The sequence below is a fragment of the Oncorhynchus keta genome, unplaced genomic scaffold (genome assembly GCF_023373465.1).
Source record: "Oncorhynchus keta strain PuntledgeMale-10-30-2019 unplaced genomic scaffold, Oket_V2 Un_contig_4904_pilon_pilon, whole genome shotgun sequence".
In the NCBI taxonomy this organism is placed as follows: Eukaryota; Metazoa; Chordata; class Actinopteri; order Salmoniformes; family Salmonidae; genus Oncorhynchus; species Oncorhynchus keta.
In genome coordinates this window covers 5,001-30,656 of record NW_026288021.1, presented here as the reverse complement: position 1 = coordinate 30,656, position 25,656 = coordinate 5,001, and the positions used below count along the sequence as shown (strand labels likewise).

Below are 25,656 nucleotides of genomic sequence, written 5' to 3'. Positions count from 1 at the left end.
GGAGGACTGGTAGAGGTATTAACCAGTATTATGTCTGTAGAGGAGGGCTGGTAGAGGTATTAACCAGTATTATGTCTGTAGAGGAGGACTGGTAGAGGTATTAACCAGTATTATGTCTGTAGAGGAGGACTGGTAGAGGTATAACCAGTATTCTGTCTATAGAGGAGGACTGGTAGAGGTATTAACCAGTATTATGTCTGTAGAGGAGGACTGGTAGAGGTATTAACCAGTATTATGTCTGTAGAGGAGGACTGGTAGAGGTATTAACCAGTATTCTGTCTGTAGAGGAGGACTGGTAGAGGTATTAACCAGTATTCTGTCTGTAGAGGAGGGCTGGTAGAGGTATTAACCAGTATTCTGTCTGTAGAGGAGGACTGGTAGAGGTATTAACCAGTATTCTGTCTGTAGAGGAGGACTGGTAGAGGTATTAACCAGTATTCTGTCTGTAGAGGAGGACTGGTAGAGGTATTAACCAGTATTCTGTCTGTAGAGGAGGACTGGTAGAGGTATTAACCAGTATTCTGTCTGTAGAGGAGGACTGGTAGAGGTATTAACCAGTATTCTGTCTATAGAATATCCTATAGAGGAGGACTGGTAGAGGTATTAACCAGTATTCTGTCTGTAGAGGAGGACTGGTAGAGGTATTAACCAGTATTCTGTCTGTAGAGGAGGACTATCCTATTCTGTCTGTAGAGGAGGACTGGTAGAGGAGGACTGGTATTAACCAGTATTCTGTCTATAGAATATCCTATAGAGGAGGACTGGTAGAGGTATTAACCAGTATTCTGTCTATAGAGGAACTGGTAGAGGTATGAACCAGCATTCTGTCTATAGAGGAGGACTGGTAGAGGTATTAACCAGTATTCTGTCTATAGAATATCCTATAGAGGAGGACTGGTAGAGGTATTAACCAGTATTCTGTCTATAGTCTATAGAGGAGGACTGGTAGAGGTATTAACCAGTATTCTGTCTGTAGAGGAGGACTGGTAGAGGTATTAACCAGTATTCTGTCTATAGAGGAGGACTGGTAGAGGTATTAACCAGTATTCTGTCTGTAGAGGAGGACTGGTAGAGGTATTAACCAGTATTCTGTCTATAGAGGAGGACTGGTAGAGGTATTAACCAGTATTCTGTCTGTAGAGGAGGACTGGTAGAGGTATTAACCAGTATTCTGTCTATAGAGGAGGACTGGTAGAGGTATTAACCAGTATTCTGTCTATAGAGGAGGACTGGTAGAGGTATTAACCAGTATTCTGTCTATAGAGGAGGACTGGTAGAGGTATTAACCAGTATTATGTCTGTAGAGGAGGACTGGTAGAGGTATTAACCAGTATTATGTCTGTAGAGGAGGACTGGTAGAGGTATTAACCAGTATTCTGTCTGTCTATAGAGGAGGACTGGTAGAGGTATTAACCAGTATTCTGTCTGTAGAGGAGGACTGGTAGAGAGGTCTGTAGAGGAGGACTGGTAGAGGTATTAACCAGTATTCTGTCTATAGAGGAGGACTGGTAGAGGTATTAACCAGTATTATGTCTGTAGAGGAGGACTGGTAGAGGTATTAACCAGTATTATGTCTGTAGAGGAGGACTGGTAGAGGTATTAACCAGTATTCTGTCTATAGAGGAGGACTGGTAGAGGTATTAACCAGTATTCTGTCTGTAGAGGAGGACTGGTAGAGGTATTAACCAGTATTCTGTCTATAGAGGAGGACTGGTAGAGGTATTAACCAGTATTATGTCTGTAGAGGAGGACTGGTAGAGGTATTAACCAGTATTATGTCTGTAGAGGAGGACTGGTAGAGGTATTAACTACTCTGTCTATAGAGGAGGACTGGTAGAGGTATTAACCAGTATTCTGTCTATAGAGGAGGGAGGACTGGTAGAGGTATTAACCAGTATTCTGTCTATAGAGGAGGACTGGTAGAGGTATTAACCAGTATTATGTCTGTAGAGGAGGACTGGTAGAGGTATTAACCAGTATTATGTCTGTAGAGGAGGGCTGGTAGAGGTATTAACCAGTATTATGTCTGTAGAGGAGGACTGGTAGAGGTATTAACCAGTATTATGTCTGTAGAGGAGGACTGGTAGAGGTATTAACCAGTATTCTGTCTATAGAGGAGGACTGGTAGAGGTATTAACCAGTATTATGTCTGTAGAGGAGGACTGGTAGAGGTATTAACCAGTATTATGTCTGTAGAGGAGGACTGGTAGAGGTATTAACCAGTATTCTGTCTGTAGAGGAGGACTGGTAGAGGTATTAACCAGTATTCTGTCTGTAGAGGAGGGCTGGTAGAGGTATTAACCAGTATTCTGTCTATAAAGGAGGACTGGTAGAGGTATTAACCAGTATTCTGTCTGTAGAGGAGGACTGGTAGAGGTATTAACCAGTATTATGTCTGTAGAGGAGGACTGGTAGAGGTATTAACCAGTATTCTGTCTGTAGAGGAGGACTGGTAGAGGTATTAACCAGTATTCTGTCTGTAGAGGAGGACTGGTAGAGGTATTAACCAGTATTGTGTCTGTAGAGGAGGACTGGTAGAGGTATTAACCAGTATTCTGTCTGTAGAGGAGGACTGGTAGAGGTATTAACCAGTATTCTGTCTGTAGAGGAGGACTGGTAGAGGTATTAACCAGTATTCTGTCTGTAGAGGAGGACTGGTAGAGGTATTAACCAGTATTCTGTCTGTAGAGGAGGACTGGTAGAGGTATTAACCAGTATTCTGTCTATAGAGGAGGACTGGTAGAGGTATTAACCAGTATTCTGTCTATAGAATATCCTATAGAGGAGGACTGGTAGAGGTATTAACCAGTACTCTGTCTATAGAGGAGGACTGGTAGATGTATTAACCAGTTTTCTGTATGTAGAGGAGGACTGGTAGAGGTATTAACCAGTATTCTGTCTGTAGAGGAGGACTGGTAGAGGTATTAACCAGTATTCTGTCTGTAGAGGAGGACTGGTAGAGGTATTAACCAGTATTCTGTCTATAGAGGAGGACTGGTAGAGGTATTAACCAGTACTCTGTCTATAGAGGAGGACTGGTAGAGGTATTAACCAGTATTCTGTCTGTAGTTGAGGACTGGTAGAGGTATTAACCAGTATTCTGTCTATAGAGGAGGACTGGTAGAGGTATTAACCAGTACTCTGTCTATAGAGGAGGACTGGTAGAGGTATTAACCAGTATTCTGTCTGTAGTTGAGGACTGGTAGAGGTATTAACCAGTACTCTGTCTATAGAGGAGGACTGGTAGAGGTATTAACCAGTATTCTGTCTATAGAATATCCTATAGAGGAGGACTGGTAGAGGTATTAACCAGTATTCTGTCTTTAGAGGAGGACTGGTAGAGGTATTAACCAGTATTCTGTCTATAGAGGAGGACTGGTAGAGGTATTAACCAGTATTCTGTCTATAGAGGAGGACTGGTAGAGGTATTAACCAGTATTCTGTCTGTAGAGGAGGACTGGTAGAGGTATTAACCAGTATTCTGTCTATAGAGGAGGACTGGTAGAGGTATTAACCAGTATTCTGTCTGTAGAGGAGGACTGGTAGAGGTATTAACCAGTATTCTGTATGTAGAGGAGGACTGGTAGAGGTATTAACCAGTATTCTGTCTGTAGAGGAGGACTGGTAGAGGTATTAACCAGTATTCTGTCTGTAGAGGAGGACTGGTAGAGGTATTAACCAGTATTCTGTCTGTAGAGGAGGACTGGTAGAGGTATTAACCAGTATTCTGTCTGTAGAGGAGGGCTGGTAGAGGTATTAACCAGTATTCTGTCTATAGAGGAGGGAGGACTGGTAGAGGTATTAACCAGTATTCTGTCTATAGAGGAGGACTGGTAGAGGTATTAACCAGTATTCTGTCTATAGAGGAGGACTGGTAGAGGTATTAACCAGTATTATGTCTGTAGAGGAGGACTGGTAGAGGTATTAACCAGTATTATGTCTGTAGAGGAGGACTGGTAGAGGTATTAACCAGTACTCTGTCTATAGAGGAGGACTGGTAGTGGTATTAACCAGTATTCTGTCTATAGAGGAGGGAGGACTGGTAGAGGTATTAACCAGTATTCTGTCTATAGAGGAGGACTGGTAGAGGTATTAACCAGTATTATGTCTGTAGAGGAGGACTGGTAGAGGTATTAACCAGTATTATGTCTGTAGAGGAGGGCTGGTAGAGGTATTAACCAGTATTATGTCTGTAGAGGAGGACTGGTAGAGGTATTAACCAGTATTATGTCTGTAGAGGAGGACTGGTAGAGGTATTAACCAGTATTCTGTCTATAGAGGAGGACTGGTAGAGGTATTAACCAGTATTATGTCTGGAGAGGAGGACTGGTAGAGGTATTAACCAGTATTATGTCTGTAGAGGAGGACTGGTAGAGGTATTAACCAGTATTCTGTCTGTAGAGGAGGACTGGTAGAGGTATTAACCAGTATTCTGTCTGTAGAGGAGGGCTGGTAGAGGTATTAACCAGTATTCTGTCTATAGAGGAGGACTGGTAGAGGTATTAACCAGTATTCTGTCTGTAGAGGAGGACTGGTAGAGGTATTAACCAGTATTATGTCTGTAGAGGAGGACTGGTAGAGGTATTAACCAGTATTCTGTCTGTAGAGGAGGACTGGTAGAGGTATTAACCAGTATTCTGTCTGTAGAGGAGGACTGGTAGAGGTATTAACCAGTATTCTGTCTGTAGAGGAGGACTGGTAGAGGTATTAACCAGTATTCTGTCTGTAGAGGAGGACTGGTAGAGGTATTAACCAGTATTCTGTCTGTAGAGGAGGACTGGTAGAGGTATTAACCAGTATTCTGTCTGTAGAGGAGGACTGGTAGAGGTATTAACCAGTATTCTGTCTGTAGAGGAGGACTGGTAGAGGTATTAACCAGTATTCTGTCTATAGAGGAGGACTGGTAGAGGTATTAACCAGTATTCTGTCTATAGAATATCCTATAGAGGAGGACTGGTAGAGGTATTAACCAGTACTCTGTCTATAGAGGAGGACTGGTAGATGTATTAACCAGTTTTCTGTATGTAGAGGAGGACTGGTAGAGGTATTAACCAGTATTCTGTCTGTAGAGGAGGACTGGTAGAGGTATTAACCAGTATTCTGTCTGTAGAGGAGGACTGGTAGAGGTATTAACCAGTATTCTGTCTATAGAGGAGGACTGGTAGAGGTATTAACCAGTACTCTGTCTATAGAGGAGGACTGGTAAGGTATTAACCAGTATTCTGTCTGTAGTTGAGGACTGGTAGAGGTATTAACCAGTATTCTGTCTATAGAGGAGGACTGGTAGAGGTATTAACCAGTACTCTGTCTATAGAGGAGGACTGGTAGAGGTATTAACCAGTATTCTGTCTGTAGTTGAGGACTGGTAGAGGTATTAACCAGTACTCTGTCTATAGAGGAGGACTGGTAGAGGTATTAACCAGTATTCTGTCTATAGAATATCCTATAGAGGAGGACTGGTAGAGGTATTAACCAGTATTCTGTCTGTAGAGGAGGACTGGTAGAGGTATTAACCAGTATTCTGTCTATAGAGGAGGACTGGTAGAGGTATTAACCAGTATTCTGTCTATAGAGGAGGACTGGTAGAGGTATTAACCAGTATTCTGTCTGTAGAGGAGGACTGGTAGAGGTATTAACCAGTATTCTGTCTATAGAGGAGGACTGGTAGAGGTATTAACCAGTATTCTGTCTGTAGAGGAGGACTGGTAGAGGTATTAACCAGTATTCTGTATGTAGAGGAGGACTGGTAGAGGTATTAACCAGTATTCTGTCTGTAGAGGAGGACTGGTAGAGGTATTAACCAGTATTCTGTCTGTAGAGGAGGACTGGTAGAGGTATTAACCAGTATTCTGTCTGTAGAGGAGGACTGGTAGAGGTATTAACCAGTATTCTGTCTGTAGAGGAGGGCTGGTAGAGGTATTAACCAGTATTCTGTCTATAGAGGAGGACTGGTAGAGGTATTAACCAGTATTCTGTCTATAGAGGAGGACTGGTAGAGGTATTAACCAGTATTCTGTCTGTAGAGGAGGGCTGGTAGAGGTATTAACCAGTATTCTGTCTGTAGAGGAGGGCTGGTAGAGGTATTAACCAGTATTCTGTCTATAGAATATCCTATAGAGGAGGACTGGTAGAGGTATTAACCAGTACTCTGTCTATAGAGGAGGACTGGTAGAGGTATTAACCAGTATTCTGTCTATAGAATATCCTATAGAGGAGGACTGGTAGAGGTATTAACCAGTACTCTGTCTATAGAATATCCTATAGAGGAGGACTGGTAGAGGTATTAACCAGTATTCTGTCTATAGAATATCCTATAGAGGAGGACTGGTAGAGGTATTAACCAGTATTCTGTCTATAGAATATCCTATAGAGGAGGACTGGTAGAGGTATTAACCAGTACTCTGTCTATAGAGGAGGACTGGTAGAGGTATTAACCAGTATTCTGTCTGTAGAGGAGGACTGGTATAGGTATTAACCAGTATTCTGTCTATAGAGGAGGACTGGTAGAGGTATTAACCAGTATTATGTCTGTAGAGGAGGACTGGTAGAGGTATTAACCAGTATTATGTCTGTAGAGGAGGACTGGTAGAGGTATTAACCAGTATTCTGTCTATAGAGGAGGACTGGTAGAGGTATTAACCAGTATTATGTCTGTAGAGGAGGACTGGTAGAGGTATTAACCAGTATTATGTCTGTAGAGGAGGACTGGTAGAGGTATTAACCAGTATTCTGTCTGTAGAGGAGGACTGGTAGAGGTATTAACCAGTATTCTGTCTGTAGAGGAGGGCTGGTAGAGGTATTAACCAGTATTCTGTCTATAGAGGAGGACTGGTAGAGGTATTAACCAGTATTATGTCTGTAGAGGAGGACTGGTAGAGGTATTAACCAGTATTCTGTCTGTAGAGGAGGACTGGTAGAGGTATTAACCAGTATTCTGTCTGTAGAGGAGGACTGGTAGAGGTATTAACCAGTATTCTGTCTGTAGAGGAGGACTGGTAGAGGTATTAACCAGTATTCTGTCTGTAGAGGAGGACTGGTAGAGGTATTAACCAGTATTCTGTCTGTAGAGGAGGACTGGTAGAGGTATTAACCAGTATTCTGTCTGTAGAGGAGGACTGGTAGAGGTATTAACCAGTATTCTGTCTGTAGAGGAGGACTGGTAGAGGTATTAACCAGTATTCTGTCTGTAGAGGAGGACTGGTAGAGGTATTAACCAGTATTCTGTCTGTAGAGGAGGACTGGTAGAGGTATTAACCAGTATTCTGTCTATAGAGGAGGACTGGTAGATGTATTAACCAGTATTCTGTCTGTAGAGGAGGACTGGTAGAGGTATTAACCAGTATTCTGTCTATAGAGGAGGGCTGGTAGATGTATTAACCAGTATTCTGTCTGTAGAGGAGGACTGGTAGAGGTATTAACCAGTATTCTGTCTGTAGAGGAGGGCTGGTAGAGGTATTAACCAGTATTCTGTCTGTAGAGGAGGGCTGGTAGAGGTATTAACCAGTATTCTGTCTATAGAATATCCTATAGAGGAGGACTGGTAGAGGTATTAACCAGTACTCTGTCTATAGAGGAGGACTGGTAGAGGTATTAACCAGTATTCTGTCTATAGAATATCCTATAGAGGAGGACTGGTAGAGGTATTAACCAGTATTCTGTCTATAGAATATCCTATAGAGGAGGACTGGTAGAGGTATTAACCAGTATTCTGTCTATAGAATATCCTATAGAGGAGGACTGGTAGAGGTATTAACCAGTACTCTGTCTATAGAGGAGGACTGGTAGAGGTATTAACCAGTATTCTGTCTGTAGAGGAGGACTGGTATAGGTATTAACCAGTATTCTGTCTATAGAGGAGGACTGGTAGAGGTATTAACCAGTATTATGTCTGTAGAGGAGGACTGGTAGAGGTATTAACCAGTATTATGTCTGTAGAGGAGGACTGGTAGAGGTATTAACCAGTATTCTGTCTATAGAGGAGGACTGGTAGAGGTATTAACCAGTATTATGTCTGTAGAGGAGGACTGGTAGAGGTATTAACCAGTATTATGTCTGTAGAGGAGGACTGGTAGAGGTATTAACCAGTATTCTGTCTGTAGAGGAGGACTGGTAGAGGTATTAACCAGTATTCTGTCTGTAGAGGAGGGCTGGTAGAGGTATTAACCAGTATTCTGTCTATAGAGGAGGACTGGTAGAGGTATTAACCAGTATTATGTCTGTAGAGGAGGACTGGTAGAGGTATTAACCAGTATTCTGTCTGTAGAGGAGGACTGGTAGAGGTATTAACCAGTATTCTGTCTGTAGAGGAGGACTGGTAGAGGTATTAACCAGTATTCTGTCTGTAGAGGAGGACTGGTAGAGGTATTAACCAGTATTCTGTCTGTAGAGGAGGACTGGTAGAGGTATTAACCAGTATTCTGTCTGTAGAGGAGGACTGGTAGAGGTATTAACCAGTATTCTGTCTGTAGAGGAGGACTGGTAGAGGTATTAACCAGTATTCTGTCTGTAGAGGAGGACTGGTAGAGGTATTAACCAGTATTCTGTCTGTAGAGGAGGACTGGTAGAGGTATTAACCAGTATTCTGTCTGTAGAGGAGGACTGGTAGAGGTATTAACCAGTATTCTGTCTATAGAGGAGGACTGGTAGATGTATTAACCAGTATTCTGTCTGTAGAGGAGGACTGGTAGAGGTATTAACCAGTATTCTGTCTATAGAGGAGGACTGGTAGAGGTATTAACCAGTATTCTGTGTATAGAGGAGGACTGGTAGAGGTATTAACCAGTATTCTGTCTGTAGAGGAGGACTGGTAGAGGTATTAACCAGTATTCTGTCTATAGAGGAGGACTGGTAGAGGTATTAACCAGTATTCTGTCTGTAGAGGAGGACTGGTAGAGGTATTAACCAGTATTCTGTCTATAGAATATCCTATAGAGGAGGACTGGTAGAGGTATTAACCAGTATTCTGTCTATAGAGGAGGACTGGTAGAGGTATTAACCAGTATTCTGTCTATAGAGGAGGACTGGTAGAGGTATTAACCAGTATTCTGTCTATAGAGGAGGACTGGTAGAGGTATTAACCAGTATTCTGTCTGTAGAGGAGGACTGGTAGAGGTATTAACCAGTATTCTGTCTATAGAGGAGGACTGGTAGAGGTATTAACCAGTATTCTGTCTATAGAGGAGGACTGGTAGAGGTATTAACCAGTATTCTGTCTATAGAGGAGGACTGGTAGAGGTATTAACCAGTATTCTGTCTATAGAGGAGGACTGGTAGAGGTATTAACCAGTATTCTGTCTATAGAGGAGGACTGGTAGAGGTATTAACCAGTATTCTGTCTATAGAGGAGGACTGGTAGAGGTATTAACCAGTATTCTGTCTATAGAGGAGGACTGGTAGAGGTATTAACCAGTATTCTGTCTGTAGAGGAGGACTGGTAGAGGTATTAACCAGTATTCTGTCTATAGAGGAGGACTGGTAGAGGTATTAACCAGTATTCTGTCTATAGAGGAGGACTGGTAGAGGTATTAACCAGTATTCTGTCTATAGAGGAGGACTGGTAGAGGTATTAACCAGTATTCTGTCTATAGAGGAGGACTGGTAGAGGTATTAACCAGTATTCTGTCTATAGAGGAGGACTGGCAGTAATACTCTTCTGTTTCTTTCAGGAAACTATGGGACGCCAAGTTGGCAGATCCCTCTACAAGGTACATATCTGCTTGTTTGTTTTTTATTTTTATTGTTTGTTCTCTGCCTGTCTTTCATTTGTTATGGTGATGATTCATATTCCTCTCCTCCCCTCCCCTTCTCTCTCCCTTCTTCCCCTCTCCCCCTCCCCTTCTCTCTCCCTTCTTCCCCTCTCCTCCTCCCCCCTCCTCTCCCTTCTCCTCCCCTCCCCCTCTCCCCCTCCCCTTCTCTCTCCCTTCTTCCCCTCTCCTCTCCTCCTCTCCTCCTCTCCCCTCCCCTCCCCTTCTCTCTCGCCCCTCCCCTCTCCTCTCCCTTCTCCTCCCCTCCCCCCTCTCCCCCTCCCTTCTCTCTCCCTTCTTCCCTCTCCTCTTCTCCTCTCCCCTCCCCTCCCCTTCTCTCTCGCCCCTCCCTCTCCTCTCCTCCTCTCCCTTCTCCTCCCCTCCCCCTCTCCCCCCTCCCCTTCTCTCTCCCCCCTCCCCCTCTCCCCTCCAGACTAGCAGGTCTGTCCAGTAAGAAGGGTTACTGGGTAGAGCAGGTCAAGTGTTTGGGTACGGAGCCTGTCCTCTCCCAGTGCCACTCCCAGCTCTCCCTCCCCAGGAACCAGGTCACCTGTCAGGGGGGCATGTACGCCGTGGTGCGCTGTGTACCTGGACACCAGTTCACACGCCTCTCCTCGGGGAGACCGCCCGCTCCCCCCGACGTCCAGGTAAGGAGGGAGAGAGGGAGGGAGAGAGAGAGAGAAGAGGAGAGAGAAAGGGAGAGAAAGAGAAGGAGAGGGGAGACAGGGAGGAGAGGGGGACAGGGAGGAGAGGGGGACAGGGAGGAGAGGGGGGGCAGGGAGGAGAGAGGGGACAGGGAGGAGAGGGGGGACAGGGAGGAGAGGGAGGACAGGGAGGAGAGGGAGGACAGGGAGGAGAGGGGCGGCAGGGAGGAGAGAGGGGAGAGGGAGGGAGAGAGAGAGAGAAGAGGAGAGAGAAAGGGAGAGAAAGAGAAGGAGAGGGGAGACAGGGAAGAGAGGGGGACAGGGAGGAGAGGGGGGGCAGGGAGGAGAGAGGGGAGAGGGAGGAGATGGGGGACAGGGAGGAGAGGGAGGACAGGGAGGAGAGGGGCGGCAGGGAGGAGAGGGGGGGACAGGGAAGAGAGGGGGGACAGGGAGTAGAGGGGAGGCAGGGAGGAGAGGGAGGACAGGGAGGAGAGGGAGGACAGGGAAGAGAGGGAGGACAGGGAAGAGAGGGGGGACAGGGAGGAGAGGGGGGACAGGGAGGAGAGGGAGGACAGGGAAGAGAGGGAGGACAGGGAAGAGAGGGAGGACAGGGAGGAGAGGGGGGACAGGGAGGAGAGGGGGGACAGGGAAGAGAGGGAGGACAGGGAAGAGAGGGAGGACAGGGAAGAGAGGGAGGACAGGGAAGAGAGGGAGGACAGGGAAGAGAGGGTGGAGAGACGACGAGTAAGAAACCTGTTCTGGTAGTTGGGTCTCAGGTTTATTATAAATAATAAAGGACTCAGCGTTCAGGCTTTCCTCTGAATGAAAACCTCTCTTATCTTCACCTGCACAGTTATTATTGACAAATCAGCCCTTGGGCAATTCTTATGACTCACACTTTTACCTCACCCTTCTCTCCCCCCTCTACCCCTCTCTCACTCCTCTCCCCTTCCCCCTCCCCTCTCTCCTCCTCTAGCTGGGGGTGCGTCTGAAAGCAGGCCCCAGGCTGGGGGAGGGCAGGGTGGAGGTACTGAGAGAGGGGAAGTGGGGGACCGTGTCGGACCACCTGTGGGACCTGAAGGCAGCCAGTGTGGTCTGCAGGGAGCTGGGGTTCGGATCGGCCAAGGAGGCCCTCAACAAGGCCCAGCTGGGACAGGGTAAGGGTTGTAGGGGTGTCACACACACATGGTCACATGGTCACATGGTTGCATGGTCACATGGTCACATGGTCACATGGTCGCATGGTCACATGGTCGCATGGTCACATGGCCACATGGTCACATGGTCACATGGTTGCATGGTCACATGGTCACATGGTCACATGGTCACATGGTCGGGACAGGAAAGGACAGTGGATTATATATTTTCAAAGAGGAAAAGTGTGAAAACGTCAATATACAGCACATTCAGTGGGAATAGGACTCCCTAGTCTCTGTTCACTACAGTATACTGGTGCCTCTGATCAGGGCCTGATAGGGAAGAAGTGCAGTGCACTATGTAGGAAACAGGACCTAGGGTGCCATTTGGGACACATTTTAGCATCGTCTTGTCATTCTACCCAGAGAGCCGTTCAGGTCACCGACTCTCCTTGAGACTAAACGCTGTTCGTTTGCCAGACTTAACGTCCGGTCCTACACTGCTGTTAACCACAGATCTGTGATCAGCCCCTCACTGCTCCTGGGTAGAAGCTGCTGTTAACCACAGATCTGTGATCAGCCCCTCACTGCTCCTGGGTAGAAGCTGCTGTTAACCACAGATCTGTGATCAGCCCCTCACTGCTCCTGGGTAGAAGCTGCTGTTAATCACAGATCTACGATCAGCCCCTCACTGCTCCTGGGTAGAAGCTGCTGTTAATCACAGATCTATGATCAGCCCCTCACTGCTCCTGGGTAGAAGCTGCTGTTAACCACAGATCTGTGATCAGCCCCTCACTGCTCCTGGGTAGAAGCTGCTGTTAACCACAGATCTGTGATCAGCCCCTCACTGCTCCTGGGTAGAAGCTGCTGTTAACCACAGATCTATGATCAGCCCCTCACTGCTCCTGGGTAGAAGCTGCTGTTAACAACAGATCTATGATCAGCCCCTCACTGCTCCTGGGTAGAAGCTGCTGTTATAACCACAGATCTATGATCAGCCCCTCACTGCTCCTGGGTAGAAGCTGCTGTTATAACCACAGATCTATGATCAGCCCTTCACTGCTCCTGGGTAGAAGCTGCTGTTAACAACAGATCTATGATCAGCCCCTCACTGCTCCTGGGTAGAAGCTGCTGTTATAACAACAGATCTATGATCAGCCCCTCACTGCTCCTGGGTAGAAGCTGCTGTTAACCACAGATCTATGATCAGCCCCTCCTGCCCCAAATCCTGAACATCAGGGAGGTTGACCTTAGATCTGCTTTATACTAAACATCCGTTTCCCTTAACACACACACACACACACACACACACACACACACACACACACACACACACACACACACACACACACACACACACACACACACACACACACACACACACACACACACACACACACATGGACGCACACACCACTCATGGACACACACACACTTGCTAAGGCCCATATAAATCAAACTATGTATTTAAACTGACCATATTAAAACCCGGACAAATAAACTGACTGGAAGTATTATTTACAAAATGGCGTCTCCTAATTGGTTGAGATTATTGTAGTGGAACACTACCCATGACGGTTTAGCTATGTGCACACACACACACACACACACACACACACACACACACACACACACACACACACACACACACACACACACACACACACACACACACACACACACACACACACACACACACACACACACACACACCTCCCCCATGGTTGTTTATGTGTACGCTGTGCGACCATCTCCAGCAGCCTAAACAACAGGTTATGACATCACAGTCCTGGCCAAAGTGTTACTGTGTGAAACCTGCTACAGTGACTGAAAGGTACCCTATTTCTGGTCTAAAGTAGTGGACTACATAGGGATTAGGGTGCTAGGGCCCATAGGGTTTTATTCTAAAGTAGTGCACTACATAGTGATTAGGGTGTCATTTTGGAATCACACTAGTCTCAGCCATTCCACCCATTCACCCATTCTGCCCCATGCTACTGTGTGTGTGTGTGTGTGTGTGTGTGTGTGTGTGTGTGTGTGTGTGTGTGTGTGTGTGTGTGTGTGTGTGTGTGTGTGTGTGTGTGTGTGTGTGTGTGTGTGTGTGTGTGTGTGTGTGTGTGCGTGCGTGCGTGTGTGTGTGTGTGTGTGCACGTGCGAGCGATACGGTCCCCCACCTCACCTTTCTCCCTCCTCTATAACTGCCCTCATATCTCCTACCATCTTCCCCTACTGGACACAGTATGATGTTATGTTACAACGGCTCCACTAACTTGTCTTTCCAGGGAAAAGAGCCGTCTGTAATGTAGCTGTGAATACGTGGTAAATAGCTGTACTTAAGGGGTACTAAGGGCCACTGTTCAAAGAGGTGCCACCATCACATCTATTTAAAGACCAGGGTCAGATTTAGACAGGGAGGTTCATAGTTATTTCTGGACCTCAAGGCAAGAATGTTTCTAGTTTGCTGTTGTAGGGTGAATTTAAGGACTCACACACACACACGCACGCACGCACGCACGCACAAACGCACGCACACACACACACACACACACACACACACACACACACACACACACACACACACACACACACACACACACACACACACACACACTGAGCCCTATTTGCAGGCTCCATTTTGGCCTACTAAACGTGGCTTTGTTGCTGTTGTGTGTAATTCAGTCAGTGAGTCTGACTGCACCATGTCTCTCTGACAGCACCATGTCCCTCTGACAGCACCATGTCTCTCTGACAGCACCATGTCTCTCTGACAGCACCATGTCCCTCTGACAGCACCATGTCTCTCTGACAGCACCATGTCTCTCTGACAGCACCATGTCTCTCTGACTGCACCATGTCTCTCTGACAGCACCATGTCCCTCTGACAGCACCATGTCCCTCTGACAGCACCATGTCACTCTGACAGCACCATGTCTCTCTGACAGCACCATGTCCCTCTGACAGCACCATGTCTCTCTGACTGCACCATGTCTCTCTGACTGCACCATGTCTCTCTGACAGCACCATGTCTCTCTGACAGCACCATGTCTCTCTGACTGCACCATGTCTCTCTGACAGCACCATGTCCCTCTGACAGCACCATGTCTCTCTGACAGCACCATGTCTCTCTGACTGCACCATGTCTCTCTGACTGCACCATGTCTCTCTGACAGCACCATGTCTCTCTGACTGCACCATGTCTCTCTGACAGCACCATGTCTCTCTGACAGCACCATGTCTCTCTGACTGCACCATGTCTCTCTGACAGCACCATGTCTCTCTGACAGCACCATGTCTCTCTGACTGCACCATGTCTCTCTGACAGCACCATGTCTCTCTGACTGCACCATGTCTCTCTGACAGCACCATGTCTCTCTGACAGCACCATGTCTCTCTGACTGCACCATGTCTCTCTGACAGCACCATGTCTCTCTGACAGCACCATGTCTCTCTGACTGCACCATGTCTCTCTGACAGCACCATGTCTCTCTGACAGCACCATGTCTCTCTGACTGCACCATGTCTCTCGCACCATGTCTCTCTGACTGCACCATGTCTCTCTGACAGCACCATGTCTCTCTGACAGCACCATGTCTCTCTGACTGCACCATGTCTCTCTGACAGCACCATGTCTCTCTGACAGCACCATGTCTCTCTGACTGCACCATGTCTCTCTGACAGCACCATGTCTCTCTGACTGCACCATGTCTCTCTGACAGCACCATGTCTCTCTGACAGCACCATGTCTCTCTGACAGCACCATGTCCCTCTGACAGCACCATGTCTCTCTGACACATCACATGGTCTGGTCTGAACTGTTCTGCTCTGGTCTGAACTGTTCTGCTCTGGTCTGGTCTGCTCTGCTCTGGTCTGGACTGTTCTGCTCTGGTCTGGACTGCTCTGCTCTGGTCTGGTCTGCTCTGGTCTGGACTGTTCTGCTCTGGTCTGGACTGCTCTGCTCTGGTCTGAACTGTTCTGCTCTGGTCTGGACTGTTCTGCTCTGGTCTGGACTGTTCTGCTCTGGTCTGAACTGTTCTGCTCTGGTCTGAACTGTTCTGCTCTGGTCTGGACTGCTCTGCTCTGGTCTGAACTGTTCTGCTCTGGTCTGGACTGTTCTGCTCTGGTCTGGACTGTTCTGCTCTGGTCTGAACTGTTCTGCTCTGGTCTGAACTGTTCTGCTCTGGTCTGGACTGTTCTGCTCTGGTCTGGACTGCTCTGCTCTGGTCTGAACTGTTCTGCTCTGGTCTGGTCTGCTCTGGTCTGGACTGTTCTGCTCTGGTCTGTTCTGCTCTGGTCTGGACTGCTCTGCTCTGGTCTGGTCTGCTCTGGTCTGGTCTGGTCTGCTCTGGTCTGGACTGTTCTGCTCTGGTCTGGACTGTTCTGCTCTGGTCTGGACTGTTCTGCTCTGGTCTGGACTGTTCTGCTCTGGTCTGGACTGGTTAGAATGAAAAATGTATCAACTCCTACAAAAATGTCCATTAATTATAATCCACATAATAATTCACATTTCATGTTGTTGCAGGATTATTAGCAAACTGGCTCAAATTACGATCCTACATCTGTAGTTTGGCAATGCTGCTACAGTTAGGTCAACTTTAACTCTCCCTCTCTCCCTCCCTCCCTCTCCTTTTCTCCCTCCCTCTCCTTTTCTCCCTCCCTCCCTCCCTCCCTCCCTCCCTCCCTCCCTCCCTCCCTCCAGGTACTGGACCTATTCATATGAACTCAGTTCAGTGTACAGGCAGAGAGAAGTCTCTGCTGCAGTGTTCTTTCAGGGAGGTTCCTCTCTACAGTGTAAAACACACTAATGACGTGGCTGTGCGCTGCAACGTCCCCAACACTGGGCTGGAGACCACGGTGAGATACACACTGAGACAGAGATACACACTGAGACAGAGATACACACTGAGACAGAGATACACACTGAGACAGAGATACACACTGGGCTGGAGACCACGGTGAGATACACACTGAGACAGAGATACACACTGAGACAGAGATACACACTGAGACAGAGATACACACTGAGACAGAGATACACACGGAGACAGAGATACACACTGAGACAGAGATACACACTGAGACAGAGATACACACTGAGACAGAGATACACACTGAGACAGAGATACACACTGAGACAGAGATACACACTGAGACAGAGATACACACTGGGCTGGAGACCACGGTGAGATACACACTGAGACAGAGATACACACTGAGACAGAGATACACACACACACACACACACACACACACACACACACACACACACACACACACACACACACACACACACACACACACACACACACACACACACACACACACACACACACACACACACACACACACACGCTTACCCATACCCCACACACACACCAGCTTACTCACACAATCATAAAATGCTTTCATTAGTGTTTACAAAGTGGTAATAGGAATTTATAGTGTGTATGAAGTGTGTATGAAGTGTCTATGAAGTGTCTATGAAGTGTGTATGAAGTGTTTCTAACCCCTCTGTGCCAGGTGCGGTTGGCGGGGGGCAGGGAGCCTGCAGAGGGGCGTGTGGAGGTGCTGATGGAGGTGGGAGGGGTACAGCGCTGGGGGGCCGTCTGCAGTGAGAACTGGGGCATCAACGAGGCCATGGTGGTGTGCAGACAGCTGGGCTACGGCTTTGCAAACAGAGCTCACCAGGTGATGAACAAAACTAACATGGAGGCACGCAGGTGTACAAACGTGCACACACACACACACACACACACACACACACACACACACACACACACACACACACACACACACACACACACACACACACACACACACACACACACACACACACACACACACACACACACAGGAGGTTGGTGGCACCTTAATTGGGGAGGAGGGGAATCAGTTGAATGGGTTATACATCAAACATGGTTTCCATGGTTTCCATGGTTTCCATGGTTTCCATGGTTTCCTGCTGTTTGATACCGGTCCATTTGCTTCCTTCCTATTATGAGCCGTCCTCCCCTCACCAGCCTCCTGTGGTGCACACACAATTGATCCGTTTGTAGAGGGGACACTATTATGAGACGTCCTCCCCTCACCAGCCTCCTGTGGTGCACACACAATTGATCCGTTTGTAGAGGGGACACTATTATGAGCCGTCCTCCCCTCACCAGCCTCCTGTGGTGCACACACAATTGATCCGTTTGTATAGGGGACACTATTATGAGCGGTCCTCCCCTCACCAGCCTCCTGTGGTGCACACACAATTGATCCGTTTGTAGAGGGGACACTATTGTGATAGGATTTCCCTCCTGGTCTTTTGGTACCTCTCTCACTCACTCACTCACTCACTCACTCACTCACTCACTCACTCACTCACTCACTCACTCACTCACTCACTCACTCACTCACTCTCAGGGTGTGTGTGTGTGTGTGTGTGTGTGTGTGTGTGTGTGTGTGTGTGTGTGTGTGTGTGTGTGTGTGTGTGTGTGTGTGTGTGTGTGTGTGTGTGTGTGTGTGTGTGTGTGTATTAAAAGCCCATAGGGAGAAAAAGAAAGAAAGAGAGAGTGGAGGAATGTGATAATGACCGTTAATGAAACTATTATGTATAATGGTAATGAGAGGCAGTCATTATCTGAAAAGGATTTGGGTTTGGCACTGGTCCTGTGACCTACTGACTCAGTTCCAGCCCTCATGGTTCTGTGTGTGTGTGTCCTACAGGAGACGTGGTACTGGCCCGGAGCTCCGGAGGCAGCAGAGGTGGTTCTGACTGGAACCCACTGCATCGGCACAGAGATGTCCATTCAGCAGTGTCGTAGGAACACACAGGTCTACTGTCCCAGGGGAGGAGATGGCAAGGCGGCTGGGGTCACCTGTGTTGAGAGTGAGTTCTTACAACCAGCACACACACACACACACGGACGAATGAACTCACACACACACACACACACACCTGCGCACGATCACGCAAGCACACACACACACACACACACACACACACACACACACACACACACACACACACACACACACACACACACACACACACACACACACACCTGCGCACGATCACGCAAGCACACACACACACACACACACACACACACACACACATCCCCAACAACACCCACATAGACCCTTCCACCTGCTGACCTTTCCACCCTTAACCTCTCGCCTTTCAACGCTAACCTCTTACGCCTAACCTCGAACCTCTGACCCCCACCAGCGGCCCCTGACCTGGTATTAGATGCCCAGTTGGTCCAGGAGACAGCCTACCTGGAGGACCGCCCCTTGCACCTCCTGACCTGTGCCAATGAGGAGAACTGTCTGTCGTCCTCTGCTGCCCGGATGAGATGGCCTTACGGACACAGACGCCTGCTACGATTCTCCTCACGCATCATGAACATGGGCCGGGCCGACTTCAGACCTAGAGCGACCAGGGAGTCCTGGACCTGGCACCAGTGTCACAGGTACTCAAAAGGGGGGTTGTGGGAGTTTTAATAGACACGGGTAGTGGGTTGTGGTAGTTGTCGTTTTAAGAGACAAGGGTTGTGAATTATGGTAGATGTAGTTTTAATAGACAAGGGTAGTGGGTTGTGGTAGTTGTCGTTTTAAGAGACAAGGGTTGTGAATTATGGTAGATGTAGTTTTAATAGACAAGGGTAGTGGGTTGTTGTAGTTGTAGTTTTAAGAGACATGGGTTGTAGGTTGTGGTAGCTGTAGTTTTAAGAGAGATTGGTTGTGGTTAGTTGTGTTTTGACAAGTGAAGGAGGGTGGATTGTGGTAGTTGTAGTTTTAAGAGACACGTGTAGGGGGGTTGATTGTGGTAGTTGTAGTTTCAAGAGACAAGTGTAGGAGGGTTGATTGTGGTAGTTGTAGTTTTAAAAGACAAGTGTAGGGGGTTGATTGTGGTAGTTGTAGTTTTAAAAGACAAGTGTAGGGGGTTGATTGTGGTAGTTGTAGTTTTAAAAGAAAAGTGTAGGGGGTTGATTGTGGTAGTTGTAGTTTTAAAAGACAAGTGTAGGGGTTGATTGTGGTAGTTGTAGTTTTAAAAGAAAAGTGTAGGGGGTTGATTGTGGTAGTTGTAGTTTTAAAAGACAAGTGTAGGGGTTGATTGTGGTAGTTTTATGGAGATGATAGGAGGTTGTGGTATAGGCATTTTCAACAAACAAAGAACAGTTATTCTTGACTTGGTTCTCCTTCCTCTGGAACCAACCGTGTCAACAGTCTTGACTGTGACCATTCAAAGTGGAATGGTTCTTTACTGCTGTGGTTGAGGCTCTGCTGCGGTCGACAGAGTGAGAACAACCTGGTCGCTCTCCTGACCACAGCAGTACCACGCAGGGTCCAATCCAACTGACGAACACAGCGTCTTCGGTTCTATTCTGGGAGCGTGAGGTTGTGATAAAGAGGGAACGGTTCCAAACAGATCTCTAACTGTCTCGTAATTCTTTTCTATTGTAGTCTATATATATATATATATTCATCGCCACGGCTACGCAAAAAAAAAGCTGTGTCAAAAAGAAAAATCTCTGTCTGTCAGTGTCATGTATCAAATGAACGTAGAAGCAAGAATTCATTTGATAGATGTATTGTTTAGTGTAAGTCACACAACAGACAAGCAACACCAGTAGAAAACCACATCATCATCCTCCTATCCTCACACACCAGACAAACACATCATCCTCCTATCCTCACACACCAGACAAACACATCATCCTCCTATCCTCACACACCAGACAAACACATCATCATCCTCCTATCCTCACACACCAGACAAACACATCATCCTCCTCCTATCCTCACACACCAGACAAACACATCATCATCCTCCTATCCTCACACACCAGACAAGCACATCATCATCCTCCTATCCTCACACACCAGACAAACACATCATCATCCTCCTATCCTCACACAACAGACAAACACATCATCATCCTCCTATCCTCACACACCAGACAAGCACATCATCATCCTCCTATCCTCACACACCAGACAAACACATCATCCTCCTATCCTCACACACCAGACAAACACATCATCATCCTCCTATCCTCACACACCAGACAAACACATCATCATCCTCCTATCCTCACACACCAGACAAACACATCATCATCCTCCTATCCTCACACACCAGACAAACACATCATCCTCCTATCCTCACACACCAGACAAACACATCATCATCCTCCTATCCTCACACACCAGACAAACACATCATCATCCTCCTATCCTCACACACCAGACAAACACATCATCATCCTCCTATCCTCACACACCAGACAAACACATCATCCTCCTATCCTCACACACCAGACAACCACATCATCCTCCTATCCTCACACACCAGACAACCACATCATCATCCTCCTATCCTCACACACCAGACAACCACATCATCATCCTCCTATCCTCACACACCAGACAACCACATCATCATCCTCCTATCCTCACACACCAGACAAACACATCATCATCCTCCTATCCTCACACACCAGACAAACACATCATCCTCCTCCTATCCTCACACACCAGACAAACACATCATCATCCTCCTATCCTCACACACCAGACAAACACATCATCATCCTCCTATCCTCACACACCAGACAAACACATCATCATCCTCCTATCCTCACACACCAGACAAACACATCATCATCCTCCTATCCTCACACACCAGACAAGCACATCATCCTCCTCCTATCCTCACACACCAGACAAACACATCATCATCCTCCTATCCTCACACACCAGACAAACACCACCAGTAGAAACCACATCATCCTCCTCCTATCCTCACACACCAGACAAGCACATCATCATCCTCCTATCCTCACACACCAGACAAACACATCATCATCCTCCTATCCTCACACACCAGACAAACACATCATCATCCTCCTATCCTCACACACCAGACAAACACATCATCATCCTCCTATCCTCACACACCAGACAAACACATCATCCTCCTCCTATCCTCACACACCAGACAAACACATCATCATCCTCCTATCCTCACACACCAGACAACCACATCATCATCCTCCTATCCTCACACACCAGACAACCACATCATCATCCTCCTATCCTCACACACCAGACAAACACATCATCATCCTCCTATCCTCACACACCAGACAAACACATCATCCTCCTCCTATCCTCACACACCAGACAAACACATCATCATCCTCCTATCCTCACACACCAGACAAACACATCATCCTCCTCCTATCCTCACACACCAGACAAACACATCATCATCCTCCTATCCTCACACACCAGACAAACACATCATCCTCCTCCTATCCTCACACACCAGACAAACACATCATCATCCTCCTATCCTCACACACCAGACAAACACATCATCATCCTCCTATCCTCACACACCAGACAAACACATCATCCTCCTCCTATCCTCACACACCAGACAAACACATCATCATCCTCCTATCCTCACACACCAGACAAACACATCATCATCCTCCTATCCTCACACACCAGACAAACACATCATCATCCTCCTATCCTCACACACCAGACAAACACATCATCATCCTCCTATCCTCACACACCAGACAAACACATCATCATCCTATCCTCACACACCAGACAAACACATCATCCTCCTCCTATCCTCACACACCAGACAACCAGATCATCATCCTCCTATCCTCACACACCAGACAAACACATCATCATCCTCCTATCCTCACACACCAGACAAACACATCATCATCCTCCTATCCTCACACACCAGACAAACACATCATCCTCCTCCTATCCTCACACACCAGACAACCACATCATCATCCTCCTATCCTCACACACCAGACAACCACATCATCATCCTCCTATCCTCACACACCAGACAAACACATCATCATCCTCCTATCCTCACACACCAGACAAACACATCATCATCCTCCTATCCTCACACACCAGACAAACACATCATCATCCTCCTATCCTCACACACCAGACAAACACATCATCATCCTATCCTCACACACCAGACAAACACATCATCCTCCTCCTATCCTCACACACCAGACAACCACATCATCATCCTCCTATCCTCACACACCAGACAAACACATCATCCTCCTCCTATCCTCACACACCAGACAAACACATCATCATCCTCCTATCCTCACACACCAGACAAACACATCATCATCCTCCTATCCTCACACACCAGACAAACACATCATCCTCCTCCTATCCTCACACACCAGACAAACACATCATCATCCTCCTATCCTCACACACCAGACAAACACATCATCATCCTCCTATCCTCACACACCAGACAAACACATCATCATCCTCCTATCCTCACACACCAGACAAACACATCATCATCCTCCTATCCTCACACACCAGACAAACACATCATCATCCTCCTATCCTCACACACCAGACAAACACATCATCATCCTCCTATCCTCACACACCAGACAAACACATCATCCTCCTATCCTCACACACCAGACAAACACATCATCCTCCTATCCTCACACACCAGACAAACACATCATCATCCTCCTATCCTCACACACCAGACAAACACCTCATCCTCCTATCCTCACACACCAGACAACCACATCATCATCCTCCTATCCTCACACACCAGACAAACATCATCATCATCCTCCTATCCTCACACACCAGTAGAAAACCACATCCTCATCCTCCTATCCTCACACACCAGACAAACACATCATCATCCTCCTATCCTCACACACCAGTAGAAAACCACATCCTCATCCTCCTATCCTCACACACCAGACAAACACATCATCCTCCTATCCTCACACACCAGACAAGCACATCATCATCCTCCTATCCTCACACACCAGACAAACACATCATCATCCTCCTATCCTCACACACCAGACAAACACATCATCATCCTCCTATCCTCACACACCAGACAAACAACAGCAGTAGAAAACCACATCATCATAATAATAATAATAATATATGCCATTTAGCTGACGCTTTTATCCAAAGCGACTTACAGTCATGTGTGCATACATTCTACGTATGGGTGGTCCCGGAATCGAACCCACTACCCTGGCGTTACAAGCGCCATGCTCTACCAACTCCTCCTATCCTCACACACCAGACAACCACATCATCATCCTCCTATCCTCACACACCAGACAAACAACAGCAGTAGAAAACCACATCATCATCCTCCTATCCTCACACACCAGACAAGCAAACCAGCTTTCAGTGCTATTGTTATTGAGTGTCTGTTAACTGTTCTCCAATCTCTTCATGTTAATATTTATTTATCCGTTATTTTACCAGGTAAGTTGACTGAGAACACGTTCTCATTTGCAGCAACAACCTGGGGAATAGTTACAGGGGAGAGGAGAGGGATGAATGAGCCAATTGTAAACTGGAGATTATTAGGTGACCGTGATGGTATGAGGGCCAGATTGGGAATTTAGCCAGGACACCGGGGTTAACACCCCAACTCTTACGATAAGTGCCATGGGATCTTTAATGACTTCAGAGAGTCAGGAAAAAAGAGAGTCATCTGAATGAAGGCACCCTACACAGGGCAGTGTCCCCAATCACTGCCCTGGGGCATTGGGATATTTTTTTTAGATCAGAGGGAAGAGTGCCTCCTACTGGCCCTCCAACACCACTTCCAGCAGCATCTGGTCTCCCATCCAGGAACAACCCTGCTTAGCTTCAGCAGCAAGCCAGCAGCAGTATACAGGGTGCTATGCTGCTGGCATATAGCATTAATAGCCTCTGTTTTTCTTCTTCCTCCTCCTCCTCTCCTCTTCCTCACAGGCACTACCACAGCATTGAGGTGTTCACCCATTATGACCTTCTGACCCTGAATGGAACGAAGATCGCTGAGGGTCACAAAGCCAGCTTCTGTCTGGAGGACACCTACTGCCCCGAAGGTATGTCACCTTACCTACTGCCCGGACGGTATGTCACCTTGCCTACTGCCCCGACGGTATGTCACCTTACCTACTGTCCTGACGCTATGTCACCTTACCTACTGCCCCGACGCTATGTCACCTTACCTACTGTCCTGCCGCTATGTCACCTTACCTACTGTCCTGATGCTATGCCACCTTGCCTACTGCCCCGACGGTATGTCACCTTACCTACTGTCCTGACGCTATGTCACCTTACCTACTGTCCTGACGCTATGTCACCTTACCTACTGTCCCGACTGTATGTCACCTTACCTACTGTCCTGACGCTATATCACCTTACCTACTGTCCTGACGCTATGTCACCTTACCTACTGTCCTGACGCTATGTCACCTTACCTACTGTCCTGACGGTATTTCACCTTACCTACTGTCCTGACGGTATGTCACCTTACCTACTGTCCTGATGCTATGTCACCTTACCTACTGTCCTGACGCTATGTCACCTTACCTACTGTCCCGACTGTATGTCACCTTACCTACTGTCCTGACGCTATATCACCTTACCTACTGTCCTGACGCTATGTCACCTTACCTACTGTCCTGACGCTATGTCACCTTACCTACTGTCCTGACGGTATTTCACCTTACCTACTGTCCTGACGGTATGTCACCTTACCTACTGTCCTGATGCTATGTCACCTTACCTACTGTCCTGACGCTATGTCACCTTACCTACTGTCCTGACACTATGTCACCTTACCTACTGTCCTGACACTATGTCACCTTACCTACTGTCCTGACGGCACGTCACCTTATCTACTGTCCTGACGCTATGTCACCTTACCTACTGTCCTGACGGCATGTCACCTTACCTACTGTCCTGACGGTATGTCACCTTACCTACTGTCCTGACGCTATGTCATCTTACCTACTGTCCTGACGCTATATCACCTTACCTACTGTCCTGACGGTATGTCACCTTACCTACTGTCCTGACGGTATGTCACCTTACCTACTGTCCTGATGGTATGTCACCTTACCTACTGTCCTGATGGTATGTCACCTTACCTACTGTCCTGATGGTATGTCACCTTACCTACTGTCCTGATGGTATGTCACCTTACCTACTGTCCTGATGGTATGTCACCTTACCTACTGTCCTGATGGTATGTCACCTTACCTACTGTCCTGATGGTATGTCACCTTTACCTACTGTCCT

The 25,656-nt window shown here is 47.2% G+C and overlaps 1 protein-coding gene across 1 annotated transcript in view; it reads left to right on the top strand.

Annotated features, from left to right (window-relative positions):
• LOC127925005 (lysyl oxidase homolog 4-like) overlaps positions 1-25,656 on the top strand; it is a gene marked incomplete at both ends in the record, with an annotated part of 53,443 nt that overhangs the window by 25,095 nt on the left and 2,692 nt on the right. The window contains 8 exon segments of the mRNA XM_052509647.1: positions 9,666-9,704; positions 10,177-10,390; positions 11,364-11,544; positions 16,220-16,374; positions 17,041-17,208; positions 18,232-18,394; positions 18,737-18,980; positions 24,340-24,455. Of these exon segments, the coding sequence (XP_052365607.1) occupies positions 9,666-9,704; positions 10,177-10,390; positions 11,364-11,544; positions 16,220-16,374; positions 17,041-17,208; positions 18,232-18,394; positions 18,737-18,980; positions 24,340-24,455 (1,280 nt within the window).